This window comes from Aotus nancymaae, unplaced genomic scaffold, assembly GCF_030222135.1.
Source record: "Aotus nancymaae isolate 86718 unplaced genomic scaffold, 86718_ANA_hifiasm-v0.15.2.pri h1tg000021l, whole genome shotgun sequence".
NCBI classification, from domain to species: domain Eukaryota; kingdom Metazoa; phylum Chordata; class Mammalia; order Primates; family Aotidae; genus Aotus; species Aotus nancymaae.
The window spans coordinates 27,892,635-27,913,213 of NW_026988433.1; the positions used below are offsets into that span (position 1 = coordinate 27,892,635).

The 20,579-nt window shown below is 34.4% G+C and overlaps 1 protein-coding gene across 3 annotated transcripts in view; it reads right to left on the reverse strand.

The window, feature by feature from the left end:
• Positions 1–2,736: 2,736 nt before the first annotated feature.
• Positions 2,737–20,579, reverse strand: part of WASHC4 (WASH complex subunit 4) — a 60,857-nt gene continuing 43,014 nt past the window's right edge. For all 3 annotated transcript variants that reach the window (XM_012469191.2, XM_064379901.1, XM_012469193.2), the window contains 8 exons: positions 19,636–19,744; positions 15,351–15,417; positions 14,823–14,909; positions 11,674–11,821; positions 8,986–9,082; positions 7,547–7,743; positions 7,123–7,222; positions 2,737–5,016 (listed from right to left, as the gene is read on the reverse strand). In XM_012469191.2, coding sequence (XP_012324614.1) covers positions 4,949–5,016; positions 7,123–7,222; positions 7,547–7,743; positions 8,986–9,082; positions 11,674–11,821; positions 14,823–14,909; positions 15,351–15,417; positions 19,636–19,744 — 873 coding nt within the window. In that variant the 3' untranslated portion in view covers positions 2,737–4,948. The remainder of the gene's footprint in view (positions 5,017–7,122; positions 7,223–7,546; positions 7,744–8,985; positions 9,083–11,673; positions 11,822–14,822; positions 14,910–15,350; positions 15,418–19,635; positions 19,745–20,579) is intronic.

The following is a 20,579-nucleotide window of genomic DNA, read 5'->3' on the forward strand; positions in this document are numbered from 1 at the left end:
CAAGAGAGAAAACATTTAATAGAAAAGAGACAAGAGATGGCCCAGATGTTGGTTTTATCAGGCTTACAAATAAAAATATCTATGAAAAAGGAAAAAAAAAAAAACTTAAAACTAGTGAGTGATTTGCCTGTTTTCTCCACTTACTGAAATGTGTATTAATACACATTAAAGCACTCTGAAACAGATTAACAAGAGCCATGTAAATGAAAGGTGAGAGGAGAGGAAATGGGACATGAAGCCAGCTATTCTTACCAATTCCCACTTCCCAAGTTGTTTTAGCCACATACCCATCACACCTTCTTTAGGGAAGGGCAGGGCCTTCCTCACATTGTCTACATCTACCTGAGCCACTTAACAAGAATAGTTCTTTAGAGACCCACTTAAAGTCAAACACAGACTTTATTTTCATTTTCAATCTTTCCACCTAAAAGAGTAGTAACACCTAATGCTTATATGCCAAGTATATTTTTACCTATGAGAGTACAAATAAGTAATATAGTAATAGCTAATGTTTATAGTATATACAATAGCAGCTAATATTTAGAGTAGTTACTGTTCCCTAAGATATAAAGTGCTTTACACAAATTAACTAAATCCTCAAACAACCTATGAGCTGCATACTGTCATTATCATCCCATCTTTTGTCCAAGGAAATGAAGCACAGAGATACTAAGTAATCTGTTTCTAAGCAGGAAATCAGGATTCAAATTGGTCTGGCTCCAGAGTCTATGCTTCTAACCACTCTGTGCTATATATAGGTGACCTCAAGAGACAACCAGATACAAAGTAATCTCCAAATGTTTCTCAATATATTAAGTTTTGACAATTTATTCAGTAGTAGAGCCAACCTAAAGTATAATATCCTTAATACTTTGCTACCTTTTGTACAGATTCTGAAAAGATTAAATAATTTAATAGTAATTGGATATAGACAGGTGCTTCCAGGTATAAAAGTTAACTCCTTCCCCCATTAAATGAGGACATTATTAAAGAATGCTTGGCTACATGCTACTCTTACCTACAGAATGTATTTATATTCCTTAGAGATAATCCAAGAATTATGTTATCAGATCTGCATCAACTGAATAAATTTCATCTACATTCCTGAGTATATCTCCACTAACGGCAAACAGAAGTATCAGGTAAACTGAGTGGTAAAGAGGAGCCAAACTACTGAAAAGAAAACACTTAGTTGCCCAACTTTTCTTATACACTATATATATGCTGACTTGTATTATAAACTGAACTCTAACTTTGCCATCACCATCTCTGAGTTTATTGCCTTTGCTTAATCTCTACAGATTTTCATTTTTTCTGGATTCCCTTTTCAAACTTCAAATCTTTGACAGCCTATTAAAGTATTCCTAACATCTAAAAACCTTTGTTAAAAAAATATGTGGCATTAGAACTTCTCTTAAAAAAAAAAAAAAAAAAAAAGGAGTACTGTCTTCTGAAACATCTGCAATGTGAAGCTGGAAAGAAAATCCCATTACTATTATTAGAATCAATTAAAGCCTTCCTTTTACATTTAGCAGACTCAGCATAAAAGAGTAACATGAAGTATGCAATATTTTCTCACTTTTCCCACAATCTTACAAATTTACTGTCTCAGAAGAAAAAAGGAACAGCAATCAGACTCTACCAAGAATGATTTCTGCAGTGTAGCATTTAAGAGGATTATATCGTGTCTCCAGTGTAATACTTTGAGGGTTCTGTGATTACTGTAGTCCTTGCTTATCTGAGAGGGATACATCAAGACCCCCAGTGCATGCCTGAAACTGCAGATAGTATCTAACTATATATATACTATGCTTTTTCCTATACACACATACCTATGATAAAGTTCGTAAGTTAGGTACAGTAAGAGATTAACAATAACTAGTGATGAAACAGAACTGTAACAAACACTGTCACCTATGTCACTGATAGAAGATTCATTCTTACCACAGATCTTAGTAACTCCACATAGTATTTTTTTTTCTTTCCTTATTGAGAACTTTCATGTTTTCACTTGAAGGATGCACTTTAAGACTTCTCTTACAGCATATCTGAACTGCCAGCATCACTACTCCTGTACTTTGGGGCCATTATTAAGTAAAATAAGGCTTACTTGAAGACAGACACTATTGATTTGACAACCTAGCTACCAAGTGACTCATGGGCAGGTGGCACATACAGCATGAAGATGCTGGACAAAGGGATGACCTACATCCCAGGCAGGATGGAGCAGGACAGCACGAGATTTCATCATGCTACCCAGAATAACTCACAAGTTGAAACGTACTGTTTCTGGAATTTTCCATTTAATATTTTCAGACCACAGGTGACCACAGGTAACTGAAACTAGAAAGTAAAACCCACATATAAGGGGAGACTACTGTATTGTTTTAACTCAACTCATGTTTGCAAATATCACTATAGTTATTACTAACATTAAACACTGCATACTGAAAATCCCTTTCCAGGATTAGGATTTAAAATAACTTCATATTGGTTCTTTTTATTGGAAAAAAGCTCTGGAAAGATCAAAAATGTATAAAGGAAAGAAAACACCTTTCTTTCACCGGAAATACATTGATTGAAAGCCAATTTTATACTTAAAATTTTTTGCCTATGTGCATTCATTTAAAAAAAAAAAGATTCCATACATTTCATTCAATTAAGGGGGACCCCAAAAAGGTTAATATTAAAAACTATTGGTTTACATTCAATTTTAACATAGACATCCAGGGGAAGGAAATTTTTGAAATTATGTTTATTAATGTTTTAGTATACACACTGTATTCTCTTAGAGTTGGGGAAGAGGGAAACCCCACTCAAGTGAGGTAACAAACTTGCCATCTTTTACAAAATTTAATTAGAACTGACAATGTTATGGTTAGTCCTTAATTCCTGAGAATTTGAATTATCATTAAGTTTTCTGTGAACTTACAACAAACGCTCACATTAATTTTTAAATTACAGTATGTCTGAAAAAATAAAATCAATGTTAATATGTTATCAAGAAAAACCATCATCCAAATGTACATATGAACTTAGGTGTGAATATACTGAAGCCCTGTTGCTCTGCAGTTTGAAACCATTTAAATACTTGTTTCCAAGATCTTATTTCAAAAATATGAACTTACAATGTATCCAGATTGCAGTGACATTATTTTGAACTAAAAGACAAATAACTGTCATTTTCTTCTCAATTGTAGGTATCCAGGGAGTCAGCATGTGAACTCTATCTAGTATTGATAAAATAATTAATTTACATGTGTAGGGATAATGAACAGAGAACATCTGATTCTCTTCTAGTAACAATTTCCATCCCTACTAAAGGGGATGATTTCAGGGAAGTTAGAGAAGAAAAACAGAGAAAACAATACTGTTGCTATGAAATGATGACAAATTTGACATAATCAAATGCAAGATCATTAATATAAACATTTATAATGAAAATATAAATTATTAATTATGCAGCATGCTTTAGGGCCATTTCTACAGTTATTATGAATTACAAATATTAAATGCCTTTAATCTATCCATTGTCCATAATCCTGTAAGCCATGTTTACATAATAAACAAAAAACATTTCCTACATATTCTGTCTCTTCTGACTTTTAACAGTTAAAGTATTTATTTGGGCTGGCAAGTTACCCTGACCCTAACCAGTAAGTACAAAGAGGGCATCATACACCCATTCTAAAAGCTGGAATCAAAGAATAATGTTAGAAGTACTTGCAGGATTTATCCAAAGAAATGTTTAGCAGACAAATGCAATAGAAAAAAATCAAGCATTTCCCAAAATGACATTTGCATTAGAAAGTCTTAAACTTTTATCTTCATTGTAAAGATATCATTTGATTATATTTTTTAAAGGCCATGATTAACCATTTAACTAATAACTTATATACCTTTACAAAAATAAAACAGCTTGCTGGGCACAAAATTTACTCAAAATCTTTCTGTACTTTTAAAATCAGTAAGTGATGTATGTTACTAGCGCTTTATTCTCACAGTGGTATTTTTTTAAATGCCTGAAACGCATAATTATTATTTAATCTGATGTCTTAAATCATACTTAATTAAAGAAAAAAAAAGTCTACGCAAACCATCACCAAGATTTTAATTCAATCTAATGTAGAAGAAACCTGAGTTTGGATGTAGAAATAATTCATTCAATTTTTTTCTGACATTGACATCATGCCTTCAACCAAAATAGAAGTGAAATTTCAAACAGGACTCTATGGCTTTATCTGAATTTTCTTTGAGTATTAAGTAAATCTTAAATTGAAAGCAGCTGTTGGAGGTTAAATGTTCTCAAAGCAATGTAAACTAGTTATAAAGTGTCTCATCAAAGACATCAGCAGCTCTTTTGAGTCACATGAAATTAACAATGAAAGAATGATCATCAGTTATACTGTACAGAGAGTACATAAAACACTTGTACCTCACCTCTAGTATCGAAGCCATCTTCATATATTCCTTTTATAAGAATATTGATATGTATTCTTCATTAATTTCAGGCTCATTCCTTTTGTTAAGCATGTATTTACCGGCTGTATATAGTATATGCATTGAATTTCCCATGACTTGAGATGACTATAGATCAAAGATCTATGCAAATACAAATTACAAACACTCACGTAGATTATAAGAAATCTGAGGTTTATAAACTTATAAATCTGGATTTGCCCTTTTTTAACTTCACTTCAAATAGAAACATCTTCTACCCTCAAGTCCAGGCAAAAATCCAATTTTAAAATCTCATTCTCAACCTTTTAAAGTAAAGCTTTTGGAAACAGAATGGACTTCACTTTAGAGCACTGCCTTTAAGAGTTGTAACATCTATTTTCCAGAGATGTGACCCAGGAAACAATTCATCAATAGTTTATCCATTCCACTGGCAAAAGTTTTAACACAATTCTGACGATTTCATCATGTGCTGTGCATGCCATCAGTATCATTTCACAACAGGATCAGCAGACCCAGTGCTGTCGGACAGGTCTCCATTGCTTGTTTTAGTTTCTTCTGGAAGCATGAGTGAAAATAATAACGGATATTTATGTTCATTTTTAAAAAAATAAAGAAATAAAATTTAGAAGAGCTATATTGCCAAATTTCAAATTAAGGTTGCATCCATCAAATGTTTCTCTAACATCACAAATTATATGTCATTTACACTTTAAATTTTTAAAAAATCTAGGCTAAGCACTGCAAAAGTTTCCACTGGTTTTTGATGGAGGAGTGGAGTTAAGGGAGCTCAGAAATGCATCGGGGTGGGGCTTCAAACCACATGGGCTCCTTTGTCCTGAGGAATCTTGATATTCCTGGTCTAAGGAAGGCCTGCACCAATTCCTCCAGCTGGGCCAAGAAAGCACCGTTATAGTACATTGTCATTCCTGGTAGGAACATGGCTGCAAACTCGCATATCCAAACTGTCCAAAATGAATAACTTTCCATTTTTATAACTTATTATAATAAATTATATGTAATGTATATTTCTTAAAATAATTTTAAATGAAGCAGCTTTTCACTGTTTTTGACAGAATGAATTCCCGGCTTTTTGTGCAAAATGTCATGTGCACATATTTGATTAACAAAGACTATTTGACTAATGTATTCAGCAACTACATCTCTGAGCAATCTTTAGCCGAAATAGTCTTAGAACAGTGATGTGAGTGATATTTAACAACTGGAACCCTGGAAAGTTCCTTAAGAGGAACAAGCCAAAGCAAGGAATCCCACTGCATGACCCTGAAGGGCTATATGTTTTCTTTAAATGATTTAGGCCGGAAAGCAAATGTCCAATCTACCTACAGAGTTTTCCCAGTCACCTGGGCTGGGGAAAAGGTTCTGGCATCATGAAACACATGAGCAGAACCAAGGCAATAACTGAGTTTCTTCGTAATTTAGGTTACATTGATTCAAATTCTTCCAAATGGCTTTGCTAATTTATCTTATCCTTGAAAATGAACACAAGGCAGTATGTACAAATTTTCATTTAATACTGAGTATCTTCCAGATTAATAGGCTGAAACAATTTTTTCAAGCACGTTTATTAATCTAGATTCAAAAAATGCCTGGATATGCACCTAATTAATATTAGTAAATTAAGTAATATTTAATTTATGCAACAATGTCAAGAAATAAGGCAGTTCATGTAAGTGCTCTACCCAAATGAGTCACCTCTACTGTATATAAAGAAAAAAAGATGTATTTTAAAAATTGACATAAGATTAACAAAAACATCTTGTTTTATGAAGAGCTTTATATCTTGATTTATGAAAACTTCATGAAACAAAGGAGAAAAACTTGACAAAAAGGAGACTGGTAATCATGAAAATTATAAAGGTCAACTAGTCACTATACCTAGTTTTGATCTTCAAAGCAAAGAGAAAAATGTACATTACATAATTTCCATGACAGAAAAAGGGAAACATCTGTTCCTCAGAGAAGATGATTATTCCTAAATTTCAAATCTGAGAGAAATATATCATGGGGACATTAAATATGAAACACTGAACAATGCGCTTACGCCTTAAAATGTATAGATTCCTTTCCACCAACCTACATAAAATACAATGGACAGAATCCTTTCCTTAATGATTGAAGTTCATTGAAATGAGTTATCAGTTATTATGGCTATATTGCCTGAGTCTCCAGGGCCTGATTATGAAAGAAGGCAGGATGCTATTACTACAACTAAATAGCTCCCATGATTTCATACTTCTTTCATCACCTGTCCCATCTCATTCAGTCAACATCTAGTCATCAGCAGCTCTGCCTTCAGCAACATTTAGCTGTCCTCCTCTAATTTGTTCCTTTGAATCTGATTTGAGCAATGAAAGAAAAACCAAACTTGTTAAAACTGTATTTAAATTAAAAGCAGATGATCCTGAATAAGGACTTAAAGGGTGAAATACCACAGAGTGAAATGCATGAACTATATAAATTCCTTTTCAAATTCACGTAAGATCTATACAGGCTTTACTTTTTTTAAAAGACTTATTGCTAGGTCTGTGTTATTTTCCAAAAGGACAAAGAAGCTAGAAGTCTAACCAGATTAAAAAGGTGCATTAGTGTCTATTACTAAAGACATGTATTGGTCTTTCCCAAGTTAAACCACTCACTAACCTTCCTTCTCTTTCTTTTCTTGGTTTTCTTCAGCCGCAGTCTTGTCTGCTCTGAAGAAAATTCTTGCACTGCTCAGTGAGAAATACAGCAATTCAAATTCCTAATTAAAAAATTTGAAATAAAAACCAAAAATATTATGGCAAAATACCAAAAATATTTACATTTTTATGCCTCTTTTTATTATTATTTTGAAAAACCCTAGTGGAAATCATAAATACAGAAACTGAAGTAAGTAACCCATCCATTTTTAAGATCTGAGTCAAATGGCTTCCAAATACCATTCATTTAAAAATATAATCTTTTTTGCTACTATTCATTTTACTTGTTAAAACACGGGGTTCTATGTGGCTTCTGTTTTTCAGACATTAAGAAGTCATGGATATTAAAAGGTAAGTGAAAGGAGAAGTGACTCAGGCTCCTCTACCTGTAGATAGACATCCAGTCGCTTCTGAGTGAGATTCATAGTTTGTAAGAGTTTTTCATCTTGACTGGTTGACTGCACATTCTGTTGCTTAGCAACTGCTCTTATCTCCTTCAGGTATTTCTCTCTAACAGACTGGAACCAGTGAAGTGAGTCAAACTCCCGGTACTGATCCAAAAGCTTTAGAATGTAAGCCACACCTGCAGGCATCAGCAAAACTACAGTTAAATTACAGTGAGTACAGAAGTTGTATTCTACTCCTTCACCAATAATTCCTACCGCTAAGCATTTTGAGTAATAATTCCTAACATTTTAAGTTCATCCCCTTTCAAGTTACATTTTACAACATAAATGAATGACAGGTTTAATAAGATGGCTTAATTCCTCCTTTAAAAACAATGTAGGAGTATAACAAACTAAAGACAAGTCAATTAAGAAAATAAATAAATAACATGGCCATATAAATCACCTGGAGAAACGATATAGTATAAGGGTAAAGATTAAAATCTTCCATGACTTGTGCCTGTAATTCCAATACTTTGGAAGGCTGAGGCTAGAGGACTGCTTGATCCCAGGAGTTCAAGACCAACCTAGGCAACACAGTGAGACTCTTGTCTCTAAAAAAAATTTTTTTTTTATATTAGCCAGATATGGTGATGCATGCCTGTAGTCCCAGCTACTCGGGAGGGTGAGGTGGGAGGATTGCTTGGGCCCAGAAGGTCAAAGCTGCAGTGAACCATGATTGCAACACTGCACTCCAGCCTGGCTGACAAAGCAAGACCCTGCCTCAAAAAGAAAGGAAAAAAACACTTTGCTAAAAAGATAGCCAGGCTGGGCATGGTGGCTCACACCTGTAATCCCAGCATTTGGGGAGGCCAAGGCGGGTGTATCACAATGAGAAGTTCAAGATCAGCCTGACCAACATGGTAAAACCTCGTCTCTACTCAAAATACAAAACTTAGCCAGGCGAGGTGCTGGGTGCCTGTAATCCCAGCTACTTGGGAGGCTGAGGCAGGAGAATCGCTTGAACCCAGGAGGCAGAGGTTGTGGTGAGCCAAGAGCGCACCATTACACTCCAGCCTGGGCGACAGAGCAAGACTCCGTCTCAAAAAACAAACAAACAAACAAAAAGATAGCCAATGAGGAAGCTACAAGGAAACCAGAGAAACTAAATATAAGATGTTAAAATGTACAACCCTAACAAAAACAAAGCCTAAACAAACTAGACAAGTGATCAGCAATAGTAAGAGGGCATTAAATAAGTTATAAATTATGGAAAACAAGTATTGTCAATCATGTATTCCAGCTAAAACCATAGTAAACAATGCTCATGAAAAACAAATATATAAAGAGCATACAGACCTATTCTCAAGCAAATGTTTCTAAGAATCCATTATAAGGTGAACATAAAATTAATGGAAAAACAATTCCATTAAGCTTACCCATGGCAAAGCCATCATCAGTAAAGGCAGCTCCAATTTTATTTTTTTTATTCAATTTTTCCTTGCAACTAATGGAATGCTCTACAAAGTTGAGGGTCTAAAAAGATGTAACAAGATGTCAGAGAAACAATTGTGCTAAGAAAATCTTCAGAATTCCTAAAACAGACATTTCAACCATTATAAATAGAATCTCTTCTAGGTATCTGTCCTTTTCATCTGAAACATTTGCTTCAGGTACTCTGTTGGTGAAGATACAACCTATACAAGTGTATTTTCATGACTCTCCTTTCCAAGCAAGTCCTTTAAATATGGGCACTCCCTCAATCACTACTTAGCCCAAGAACAGTGCCTTGTGTATCTCATTATAAAATATTATAGACATTTTACAGAGACGGACACTGAGGCTCAGGAGATTTATTATCTCACCCAAAGTCATATAGTAAGTGAACACTGGAGTTAGCAAAGTAGGCCCGCTTTACTTCAAAGCACAAGTACTCTTAAAAACACATGTAAGACAGTCCTTAACTTACACCTACCTAATTCATTCTAAAATACTATTTCTTTTCATGTTCTTAAGTGTGAAATCCTCAAAACAGTACTTCTCTTGAAAATTCAGCTGTTCCAAAATGACTTATCTAATCATATCTTTTATTCAACAAAGATTTACTGAAGCTTACAATATACCAGGCATCATTAAGTACTTACGATTAAACAAATGATTACTATCTGGAGTTCACAGTCTAGAGTAACACTGTTGGCAGGGACAGAAATGTGAATCTGTACCATCCAGTACATACAGTAAGCCAGTAATCACATGCAGCCACTAAACACTTGAAATGCGGCTAGTGTGACTGACAAACTAAATTTTTAATTTTTAAAAAAAGGATTTTTATTTTTGCTTGGCCTTATGGTGAATTTTTAATTTTATGAAATTTCAATTAATTTAAGTAGCCATATGTGACTACACATGGATAACACAGCTCTAGAAGAGTAAATGCAGAAGTGTTTAAAAAATAATTATGATATACATGTGCTAAGTACTATAATAGCCTATACTGGAAACAAAACCAAGTTCCATTTTTTTGACTGTGAAACTCATTCAGCAATTAATCACCTATTTGTGAAATTTTTATCTGTCATTAATTAAATCTTTTTTAGAAATCTCATTTATGCTTGTCTTTTTTCTGGAACTACACTACAAACTCAAGCACAAGAAGAGTATTCTATACTTCTTTGTAGTGTTCTTAATCCGCTTTGTTTCTAAATTCTGACAACTGCCTTGTAAAACTCCAGACTTTTGCCTAAGCTTACCAATGGGTTCAGTGCTGTCTACAATGATTTGAGTATACTGCCCTTCAAATTAAAAAAATATGGTAAGAACTCACCCCAAGTGAAATATAGTACCAAATAAGACACTTTCCCCCTCCAGTTTGACACTATCTTAAGATGAAAAGATGCTTATCAGATGAATATGAACATTTTTTTGCTATATCACAGTTAAAATACAATTATGATAGAAAATTTACAAAAAAATGTATAAAAGAAACAAAATTCATGGAAAAAAAGCTGCTTATGGGCTATTAGCTACTTTCAATAGATAATAATGATTTTAATACGTAAGAAGATGTGTTAACAACTCAGGCAGCAATATGAAAAGTCACCATTCCTGATCAAAATTAAATATAATAAAGAGCTTCATCTGCTGGGTGATATTTAGGTTTTAGAGCTATCTACTCATAATTTTTTTAAACCTTATAGAAACCTTTAGGCAAAAACAACCCTTACTACTAATATATACCTCTTAAACTCTTAACTCCATTTTCCCCAATGGAACAACTGTTTTTATAATGCAATTTTTGATAACTTGAACTATTTTTAGATACCAACTATAGAGTTAGAGCAAGAACACACTATATACTCTAAGAAGCATTAAAAATTTAGTCTAGATGTATTTACTACTGAATAGAGAGAATTTATATTCAAACAATATGCTTTAAGAATTATGTTAGAAAAAACTATAACAGCTAAAGTTAGTCTACATTAAGCACTTAAAATGATTATATATTAATAATTCTGCCCAAAGATTCCATGGCATATACTCATGTAATTTAAAATACACTTGAATTTCTCTGGTAATTATTTTAAAAAGTAAGAATCTATCTTAGGCCACTTGCGGTGGCTGACACCTGTAATCTTGGCACTTTGGGAGGCCGAGGCAAGAGGACTGGCTTGAGCCCAGGAGTTCAAAACCAGCCTGGGCCCATAGTGAGATCTCGTATCTTAAAAAAGAAAAAAAATTACAAAAATTAGTTAGGCATGGTGGTGTACACCTGTAGTCCCAGTTACTAGGGAGGCCGAGACAGGAGGCTTGCTTGAGCCCAGGAGGTCAATCCTGAGTAAACAATGATCACACCACTGCATTCCAGTCTGAGTGACAGAGCAAGACCATATCTCAGAAGAAAAAAAAAACTACTTTAACAATAAGTAAGTGTCCTTCAGCATAGCTAACAAGTAAAAATTCTATGTCACATTCACTGAGATTCCATTTAGTTTTACATATAACCAGGAAATTAATAATTAATAGTGTAGTCTGTATGTCTGTATGTCTGTATGCATTTCATGTTACAAAGAAACCAGATCTATTCGTTCATACTTTTTTAAAAAAATTCACGTTCTGGAAATACTCACCAGAGGGGGAACAATTATATAGAAATTTCGGAGATGTATATTCTTTGGCCTTCGAAATTCTGGAGCAAAAACATCTACAAGCATTTTGAAATATTCTGTGCCTTCAGCAGAGTTTCGTGTGTGATCACTGAGGACTGAATCCAAATGCCTACAAAGCAAAAAATTTTTTGGTTCCTTTCTCAAAAGAAGGTATGGCTTTGAAAAAATCCATCTCTCATTAGGTAAGAACATTCAAAAAGCAGGAAACACTGTAAGACACTTTCAAGAAAATTTTCTTGGAGTTCAGAATAAACTCACTTTCTTATGGACAGAAAACTGACCAACATTAGTAAATTTAGTCCCAAAAACAGACATAGTTCTGTATTTCTTCTTCCCAGAATAAGGCCTGTAGAACTACCCTTCATTGTAAATAATTTCCTCTTCCCCTTAAATCTCTAACATTTCTCCTACATCCCCTTACCTGAACTTAAACCTGGCTCTCTTTTCAAGAACTTAACCCTCTCAATCTTCAAAAACATCAGCTGCTTTTCTCCTGCATCCCTCATGTGCAGCTACCACCACTTTCAATATTATTCCTCTACCACTGGAAAGTAGAAAATCTTCCTTTGTGACTCACATAATCCAACTATATCTAACTACCCAAATACTCAACTACTTCTTCCTAATAGCAGACATCTACTAACCTTTTAACCACTGTCCTACAATTATGTAGAATCCCTGCTCCAGTACTTCATTGTCTATTTAGATAATCTATTCATTATCGTGACCCTACAATTCCTTGACTTCACCCATCATGACTTTTCCTTCACTTAATGTCAATCAGCCACTCCCCTGCACCAATCTGGATCTTGCAACTAGCTGTCAGCTTTACCCTAGAGATCTTAAAAGAAAATACATCCTACTCTCTGATTTCCTCACACTGCTTCAAAATATTTTTTTAAATGCTCAACTGTTTTAGAGTGAATAGCATCATTTAACATAAGGTAAAGGTCTGATTCTTTCCTTTGAGATATACACCATGAACTATTTAAACCATTTTCAGACACATGACTTCAAATGGCTTATTAACTTGGTACATGCCTTATGTAATCTGGCAAAGAGCTAAGCTATCTACAGACTATTCCAGAGCAAAGTTTCTGTGCTGGGGCTGGCTTTATTCGCATAGAAAGGCATGCATTTTCCAATATACTTTCATTTTTGTTTTATTTGTTAAAATTTCAAGCCTACCAAAAAGTTAAAATATAGTATAATGAGCACCTGTATACCCTTCAACTAGATTTACCACCTGTTAACATTTTGACATAACTGTTTCCTCTATTTTTCTGAAACACTTGAAAGTTGTGGACCTTTTATTACTTAGCCCATTAATGCTTTAGCATGAATCTATTAAGAACTAAAATATTTTTCTACAAAGCCGCAAAAAACTATTATATCCAAGAATAAAATACAGTATTAACTAATACACAATCCATGTTCAAATCTCCCCCGTTATTCCTCAAATGTCCTTTACAGCTATTTCTTTCCTTATCTTCGACAGATTAAGTATCACCCATTACATGTGGTTATCAGATCTTTTATTCTCCTAATAACGGTCTCCTTGTATTTTTTGTCCAGACCAAGTGTTTCATAATATGCCCACATTCTAAATTTCTCAGGTTACTTCCTCATAATAAATTCAGGATAAACATATCTGGCCAGAACACAAACTATGTATTTGCCATTACATTGGCCAAGGTGGAACGTATTTCTCCACTGTAAAGATAGTTTTCCCATTTGTAAGTAATAAGCAATTTTATGGGATGAATTTCTGAATGAATCCTGTTCTCTACAAACTTTCCACCTAATGTTTTAGAAACCATTGGGTATTCCTGCCTGATTTCAAGTATTACAGTGATGGTTACAATTTTCCCTCTAAATTTAACAAGCATTCTTTCATAAAGAAATGACTTTCACCGGGTGAGGTGGCTCACACCTGTAATCCCAAGCACTTTGGGAGACCAAGATGGGTGGATCATGAAGTCAGGAGTTCAAGACCAGCCTGGCCAAGAAACCCCATCTCTACTAAAACTACAAAAAATTAGCTAGGCATGGTGGCATGCACCTGTAATCCCAGCTATTCGGGAGGCTGAGGCTGAGGCAGAGAACTGCTTAAACCCGGGGAGGTGAAAGTTGCAGTGAGCCGAGATCGTGCCACTGGACTCCAGCCTGGGCGACAGAGTGAGACTCTGTCTCAAAAAAACAAAAAAAGAAATGACTTTCATTCCTCATCATTATGATCTTCTTATGATAATCCTTCTTATCATTATGACTCAATGATTCTTTTTTATTCAACAGATTTTTATCTATCATTATTCTTTTTGATCAAATTGTCTCCCCTTTGCTCAGGGGTGCCCTTTCATGACTGATTCAATAACCAGCTAGACGTATGAATAAAACACAGCTTTTTAAACATATTCTTAACAATCCTGCATGCCTCTCAAGTTTATGTTACAAAATCACTATGGACCCAAGTCTTGCACTGTCCAGTAAGATAGGCATAGGCTATTTAGTATATGTGCTGCCGAAGTGAGCACAGCATAGGCTATTTAAATTTAAATTAAGATAAAATTTAAACTTCAATTCCCCAGTCGCATCTGCCATATTTTAAGTGTTTACGAGCCATATAGGGTAGTAGCTACTGTACTGGACAGTGCTCTACAGATCACATACAAGGAAGAACTAGCATTCCAGAACACTGTTGGTGAAGAGAAATATTTTAAAAAGTAAAAAGAAAACAGGTGAAATGAATTTTATGATTGAGGTATTTGGCATTCCTCCTCTTATACTAAATCTTCAAGATTAGTTTATGTACTTTATACTTGAGCATATCTTTATGTACTTTATTAGTTATGTACTTTATACTTGAGCATATCTCAATTTGGACCAGCCCCGTTTTAGGTGCTCAAGAGCCATGCATGGCTAGTGGCTAAAATACTGGACAGCATGTTCTAGAAGCTGGAAAGAATACTGAAGTCTTAAAAATTATACTTCATGAACTGTGACCATAATTTTGTATAATAAAAACAGGGGCATATAAATGACATATTACCCTCTAGTCTTCTCTTCAGAATGTTTTTTATAAGCACACTATATCTCCAAATTTAGATTACCTTGCAGCTTTTAATGTTTCTTCTGCAAGACCTTCTTCTTTTACTAGTTCCTCAAAATTTACAATATCTTCAAGATCAGGAACGAATCTACATAAGAATTTGGGAAGGCATTTATTAAGTCAAGTAAAATATGTGCAATTGACACAGATAAGAAATAGCAGGACTCTAAACTTTCAACTATGTATTTGGAAACAACTGTGCATTTCAGTAATATTGTATCACCACTTTAGTTCCAAACTGAATTTTAGAGATGAATAATTATTTTAATCCTTAAAATCATGTAATCTTTACATGCATTCATAAACCATATTGATAAATTAACTATAACCTTAAGAGAAATATTTTCAGAAGTCTGCTACAGTCTCAAAATTTGAGAAAAATCTAAAATTAATAGTTTTCTTCCATATTTTATCGCAAAATATATCAAGAACAAAACACCTTATCTACAAAATCACTTGTAACATAGATTTAAAGGACATAGTTTTTAAAATGGTATAAACAAGGCAAAAATGATGTTTGCATCCATACCTAATGGCATTGCTGCTACAATGAAGACCACCAGATCTTATCATTCGTACATAGCCCATAGCATTACCTTAAAAACCACACAAAAAAATCAGATATTTATATAAATAACTAAATTCTAATAGTCAGGAATATAGTTACATACAGTAGTAAATTACAAGGTTTCCACTCCTAAGTACCAAAATATTTTGCTTTATTTTACTTCAGTTCATGTTCCATAAAAAGTAAAACTGTTACATATTTCTACACTTAAAATATAAACATATTTATATACATATATATTAAATATTTAAAAATAAATGTTACTTTCATTTGATAAACTAAAATCATTAAATGCTGACTACATTAAAATGGTCAAACTTAAAATTATAGTATCAATAGTTTCTCCACTCTCACATTGACAGTCAATCTTAATCTCTCTCTCTCTCTCTCTCTCTCTCTCTGACACATACACACACAGCTGGAAGTGATAGCCAGAAATCTTTATTTGATGCCTCTCAAATTTATAACTCTGGCCTAGACTCCTCCTCTGGTGAACTCTAGGTTTTTTATTCAATGCCTACACCTTTATATCTAATAAGAATTTTATATTTAATATGTCCAACTCAAACTCAAGATCTTTATCCCCAATGTTGCCTATCCCAGAAATAGGCAATTCTATCCTTTCAGTTGCTCAAGCCAAATGGCTTGAAGTCATCCCTGGCTCCTTCGTCTCACATTTTATAATCCAATTACTGGGCAAATTATGCTGACTCTGCCTTGAAAATGTAGCCAGGATCCACCCACTTTTCATTCACCCCCTTGACAAATATCCTCCTATGCCAATCCACCACCATCTCTTGGCTGGAGCACTGCAATATGTAATGGTCTCCTCATTTCCCTACTTCCACTTTTAGCATCCTGCCACACTCCCCAGTGTTGTACAGTATTTACAGAGCAGCTAGCAAATCTTTAAAAACTAAATTAAAGCGTATAATGCTTTCTTTTTTTTTTTTTTCTTTGAAACGGAGTCTCACTCTGTCACCTAGGATGGAGAGCAGTGGCATGATCTCAGGTCACAGCAACCTCCACCTGGGGGTTCAAGTGATTCTCCTGCCTCAGCCTCCTGCGTAGCTGGGATCACAGGTGTCCACCACCACTAGTCCACCTGGCTAATTTTTGTATTTTTAGTAGAGACAGGGTTTCACCATGTTGGCAGGCTGATCTCGAACTCCTAACCTCAAGTGATCCACCTGCCTCAGCCTCCCAAAGTGCTGGGATTACAGGCGTGAGCCACCATGCCTGGCCCCATATCATGCTTTTTCGGAAAACACTGTAATGCCTTTCCACCTCAGAATAAAATCCAAATTCTTTACGTGGTCAGTATAGCCCTGCATGATCTTGCCCCTTGCTGCTCTTCAGATAGCATGCCCTGCCATTTACATCTTTGCTTACTCCATTCCAACCCCTGACTATTTCTCAAAAATGTGAAGTGAGTCAGGGCTTTTGCACTTACTGTTGCCTCTGTCTGGTATACTCTTTCCCCAGATGCACATGGCTTACGCCTCAACCTTATTTAGGTCCCTGCTCAAATGTCACCTCCTGCTTTCCCTGAACATCACTGACTAGCAGTGCCCAGCCCTCTTCCATCTCCTTACCCAGCACTTATCACTGACATACTATGTATCTTTCTGTCTGCACGTTCCCCCACCTAGAGCGCAAAATCCATGAGTACAGCCTTTGTCTTCTTCACTGCTCCATCCCTAGAGCGAACACGTCCTGGCAAATAGTCAGAATTCAGTTTATAATGGAACTCACAAATTTTAACATGTTAAATTTTAACGTTAAAAATTTTTTAATGTGCATCTTTAAAAAAATCAAATGTCTAGTTTCATTGTTTTCCTCCAAACCATCAAACCAAAGTCTGATGAGCGAAATAGGAGAGCCTCGAATAGACCAGATATTAAGAGTTAAAAAAAAGCTCTGAAGCCAGGCCACCTGGGTTCAAATCTGGTTTCCCACATGTTAGCTAAGAGACCTACAAATTATTTAGGTCTCTAAATATCTCAGAGAGATATTTACCTCTCTGTATCTCAGTCTTTTCATCTGGTAAATTAAGCTCAATAAGGACAGAAACTTTGTTTACTGTCATAAATATCACCAGCACCTAGAAACATTTGTTGTTAATACTTTATAAATGTTGTGGTAAGGTTCATATGAGTTAAAACATATAAAGCACTAAGAACAGCCATGGCACACAGTAAGTGCTCAATAAATGTTAATTATTATTTCAGCAGGCAAGTTATTAGTCAAAAAGGCTTTCCATTTTGCTCCCAGATCCTTTACACCTTTTCTCAAGATATTTATCAGACTCAAAAGCACATTACAGTGGTTTATAAGCAGAGATAAGGAATTTATATTGGCCAAGCGTGGTGGGTCACATCTGTAATCCCAGCACTTTGGAAGGCCAAGGTGGGTGGATCATGAGGTCAGGAGATCAAGACCATCCTGGCCAAGATGGTGAAACCCTATCTCTACTAAAAATACAAAAATTAGCTGGGCATGGTGGCACACGCCTGTAGTCTCAGCTACTTGAGAGGCTGAGGTAGGAGAATCACTTAAACCCAGGAGGTGGAAGTTGCAGTGAGCGGTGATCAAGCCACTGCACTCCAGCCAGCCTGGGCGACAGAACGAGACTCCATCTCAAAAAAAAAAAAAAAAAAAAAGAATTTATATTTTCTATGAAGAGAATAAAGAGTAAAATAATGGATTCAAGCGAAAAGGATAATATTCCCCAACTGTGGACTACAACGTGGTGGTAACCAAGGTGACATTAGATGGCACACCAAAGAACACTTTAGTGATTATGTATTTAGGGGGAAAATGACTAGCACTCTAAGGCCCATGATTTAACAACTTTTATTTCTAAGGAAAAATTATACTTTCAAAAAATACAAAAACATGAAACAAGTAATAGTGCAGGTAGTATCCACAGGATGCAAAAATTCTGGGTATGTGAATAAATAAAACTTAAGCAACAGTGCTCTACAAGGACAGCTCTTAATCTGAGCTCCACAGACCCAAGCTTTAAGCATACAGACTGTAGCATATTATATACAAAATGGTGCAAGTATGTCATATAGGTATCAGTTCTAGGGGAATCATCCCAAAGTTTTCCTCAGATTCTCAAAAAAGGTTAAGAACTATTACTCCATAAGTTTGCTGTCTAATATTAAATGTCCTCTTGAAGAAAACAGTACTTATTTGACAATACTTCATATTGAATGGTTTACAATAAAACATTTACAAAGGCAAAATTCTCTAAGTTCTTATACTAAAACATAATAGAAATATCTAATATGCAAATCAATTAACTGATAAAACTTAACTAGCATTCAGTGACTTTACTCCAGAATGAAATGCTTATAACATATTTCCCACTGGTAAATTTAAAACTCCCTGAAAGCAAAGGGGTTGTTATTCCCAGCACCTAACAGAAAATGTGGTATAACAGTAAATGCTTGACAAATAAATAAATCAATCTCAAGAGGCAAAATTTTCCCAAAATATAGTCAATAAGATTTTACTAACTGCTTGGTGTTAATATAAACTGTCAAGAATATAAAACCCATTTGGACTTATAGCTAAATAACTCTGGTTTAAGTCGCACAAACACGACTTATTTCTTTCTCTAAGTTTCTCTTTTTTCATCTTTAAAACAATTACATGCCTATCTCACAGGGTTACTGTGAACATATAAAGATTATTAATGTATGTGAAAAGCTCAAATAAGTATAAAGTTTTGTTAAGCTATTATTATTTTGAAATGTAATTCTTGCTTTTAAATATAAAATACTATATATTAGAAGACAAGTTCTATATGCACAAGTAAAATGCTGTAACATAAAACTTAATAATTTTTCATGTAAATATTTTATACCTTCATATTTAGACTGTAACTTGTGGGAATGTTTTAGAAGCCCAAAACAGTGCCTTGGACAGAGTAGGTATCCAGTAGGTACTTACCAGTTTACAATTATTAATATGACCTTTGAGATAAGTTAGTTATTAAATAAGTTTTATTATAATTGAAGAGGTTTTATTTAAATGATTAGTCTACAGTCTATCAATTATTTCTGCAGCAACAGTCTAATCATACTTACAAATTTCGGGGTAAGAAAATTACCTGATTGGAATAAAGTTAAGCTCAGGAACTCACATGAGCTGTTTATTAGTGTGAAATAGTTAATATGCGAGACAGATTGTGGGGATCTGTACTTGATTTCCCAACACTTTTATCGTAACTTACCAATTTGGCTGATGAGTTGCCTGAATTGATCAAGGTAACTCTGTCCCTCAGGTGTTATTCCAAGTTTTCTGATGCCTCGATTGAATTTTTCTGCTCTATCAAAAGGATACTAGACAAAAAATTTTAAGGCTACTTTTAATAAAGATTTCCACAGCACAAAATCTCTCCCAAATAAACCATACCAATATTACTCTCCTTTCTAATTTTGTATTTCATTGTGCTTAAAAATATCACTCAAGATTAAGTTTTAAAAATTCGTAGAACAAAAACTACCAATGTTAAAGGTCAATATAATTTTTTTACTTTTGACATTAGCTAAAGGGACTAATAATCAATGCCACTAACCTAATTTCCCTACCACAATTATTCACGTCCTAACACACAACAACTGCAACAGACAGAAAAAAGAAACCACTTCCTCCCAGAAACATTTGTTCACAGATGTGTGACCAAGTTTCTGTGGGCTGAATAGGTATTAGGGACTTAGAAACATACTCCTTCCCAATGAACACACATCAGCTGGATTAATATTTCTAGTAACCATCACCAATTAAAAAACTACTTTTTAGTCTTGGTTATTAGGAGATTTTAAAAATTATTCATTTTGTAATAATAAGAAAGCAATTCTTACTTAATAGTATGAATATTAAATACTAGGAATTTCTGCTCCAATAAAAATGAGTTAATACAATTCTCTACCAATAAACGTAATCTGTAATTGTATTAGATTATTCTATGAGAAAGTAGTATTTTGCTACTCTGACATTGAAGAGAGCTACCAATCATTATACAAGAGAGCTGGAACTAGGTGAATCTTAAGAAAAGTAATAAAAATAGTTTCATATATGGCAAATCAAATATAGGACCCATCTAAGCCTGTTGGTTTTCTATCCACATGGCTATATGCTCCTGCTGCCATTTAAAGACAATTCAATAGACTCTTC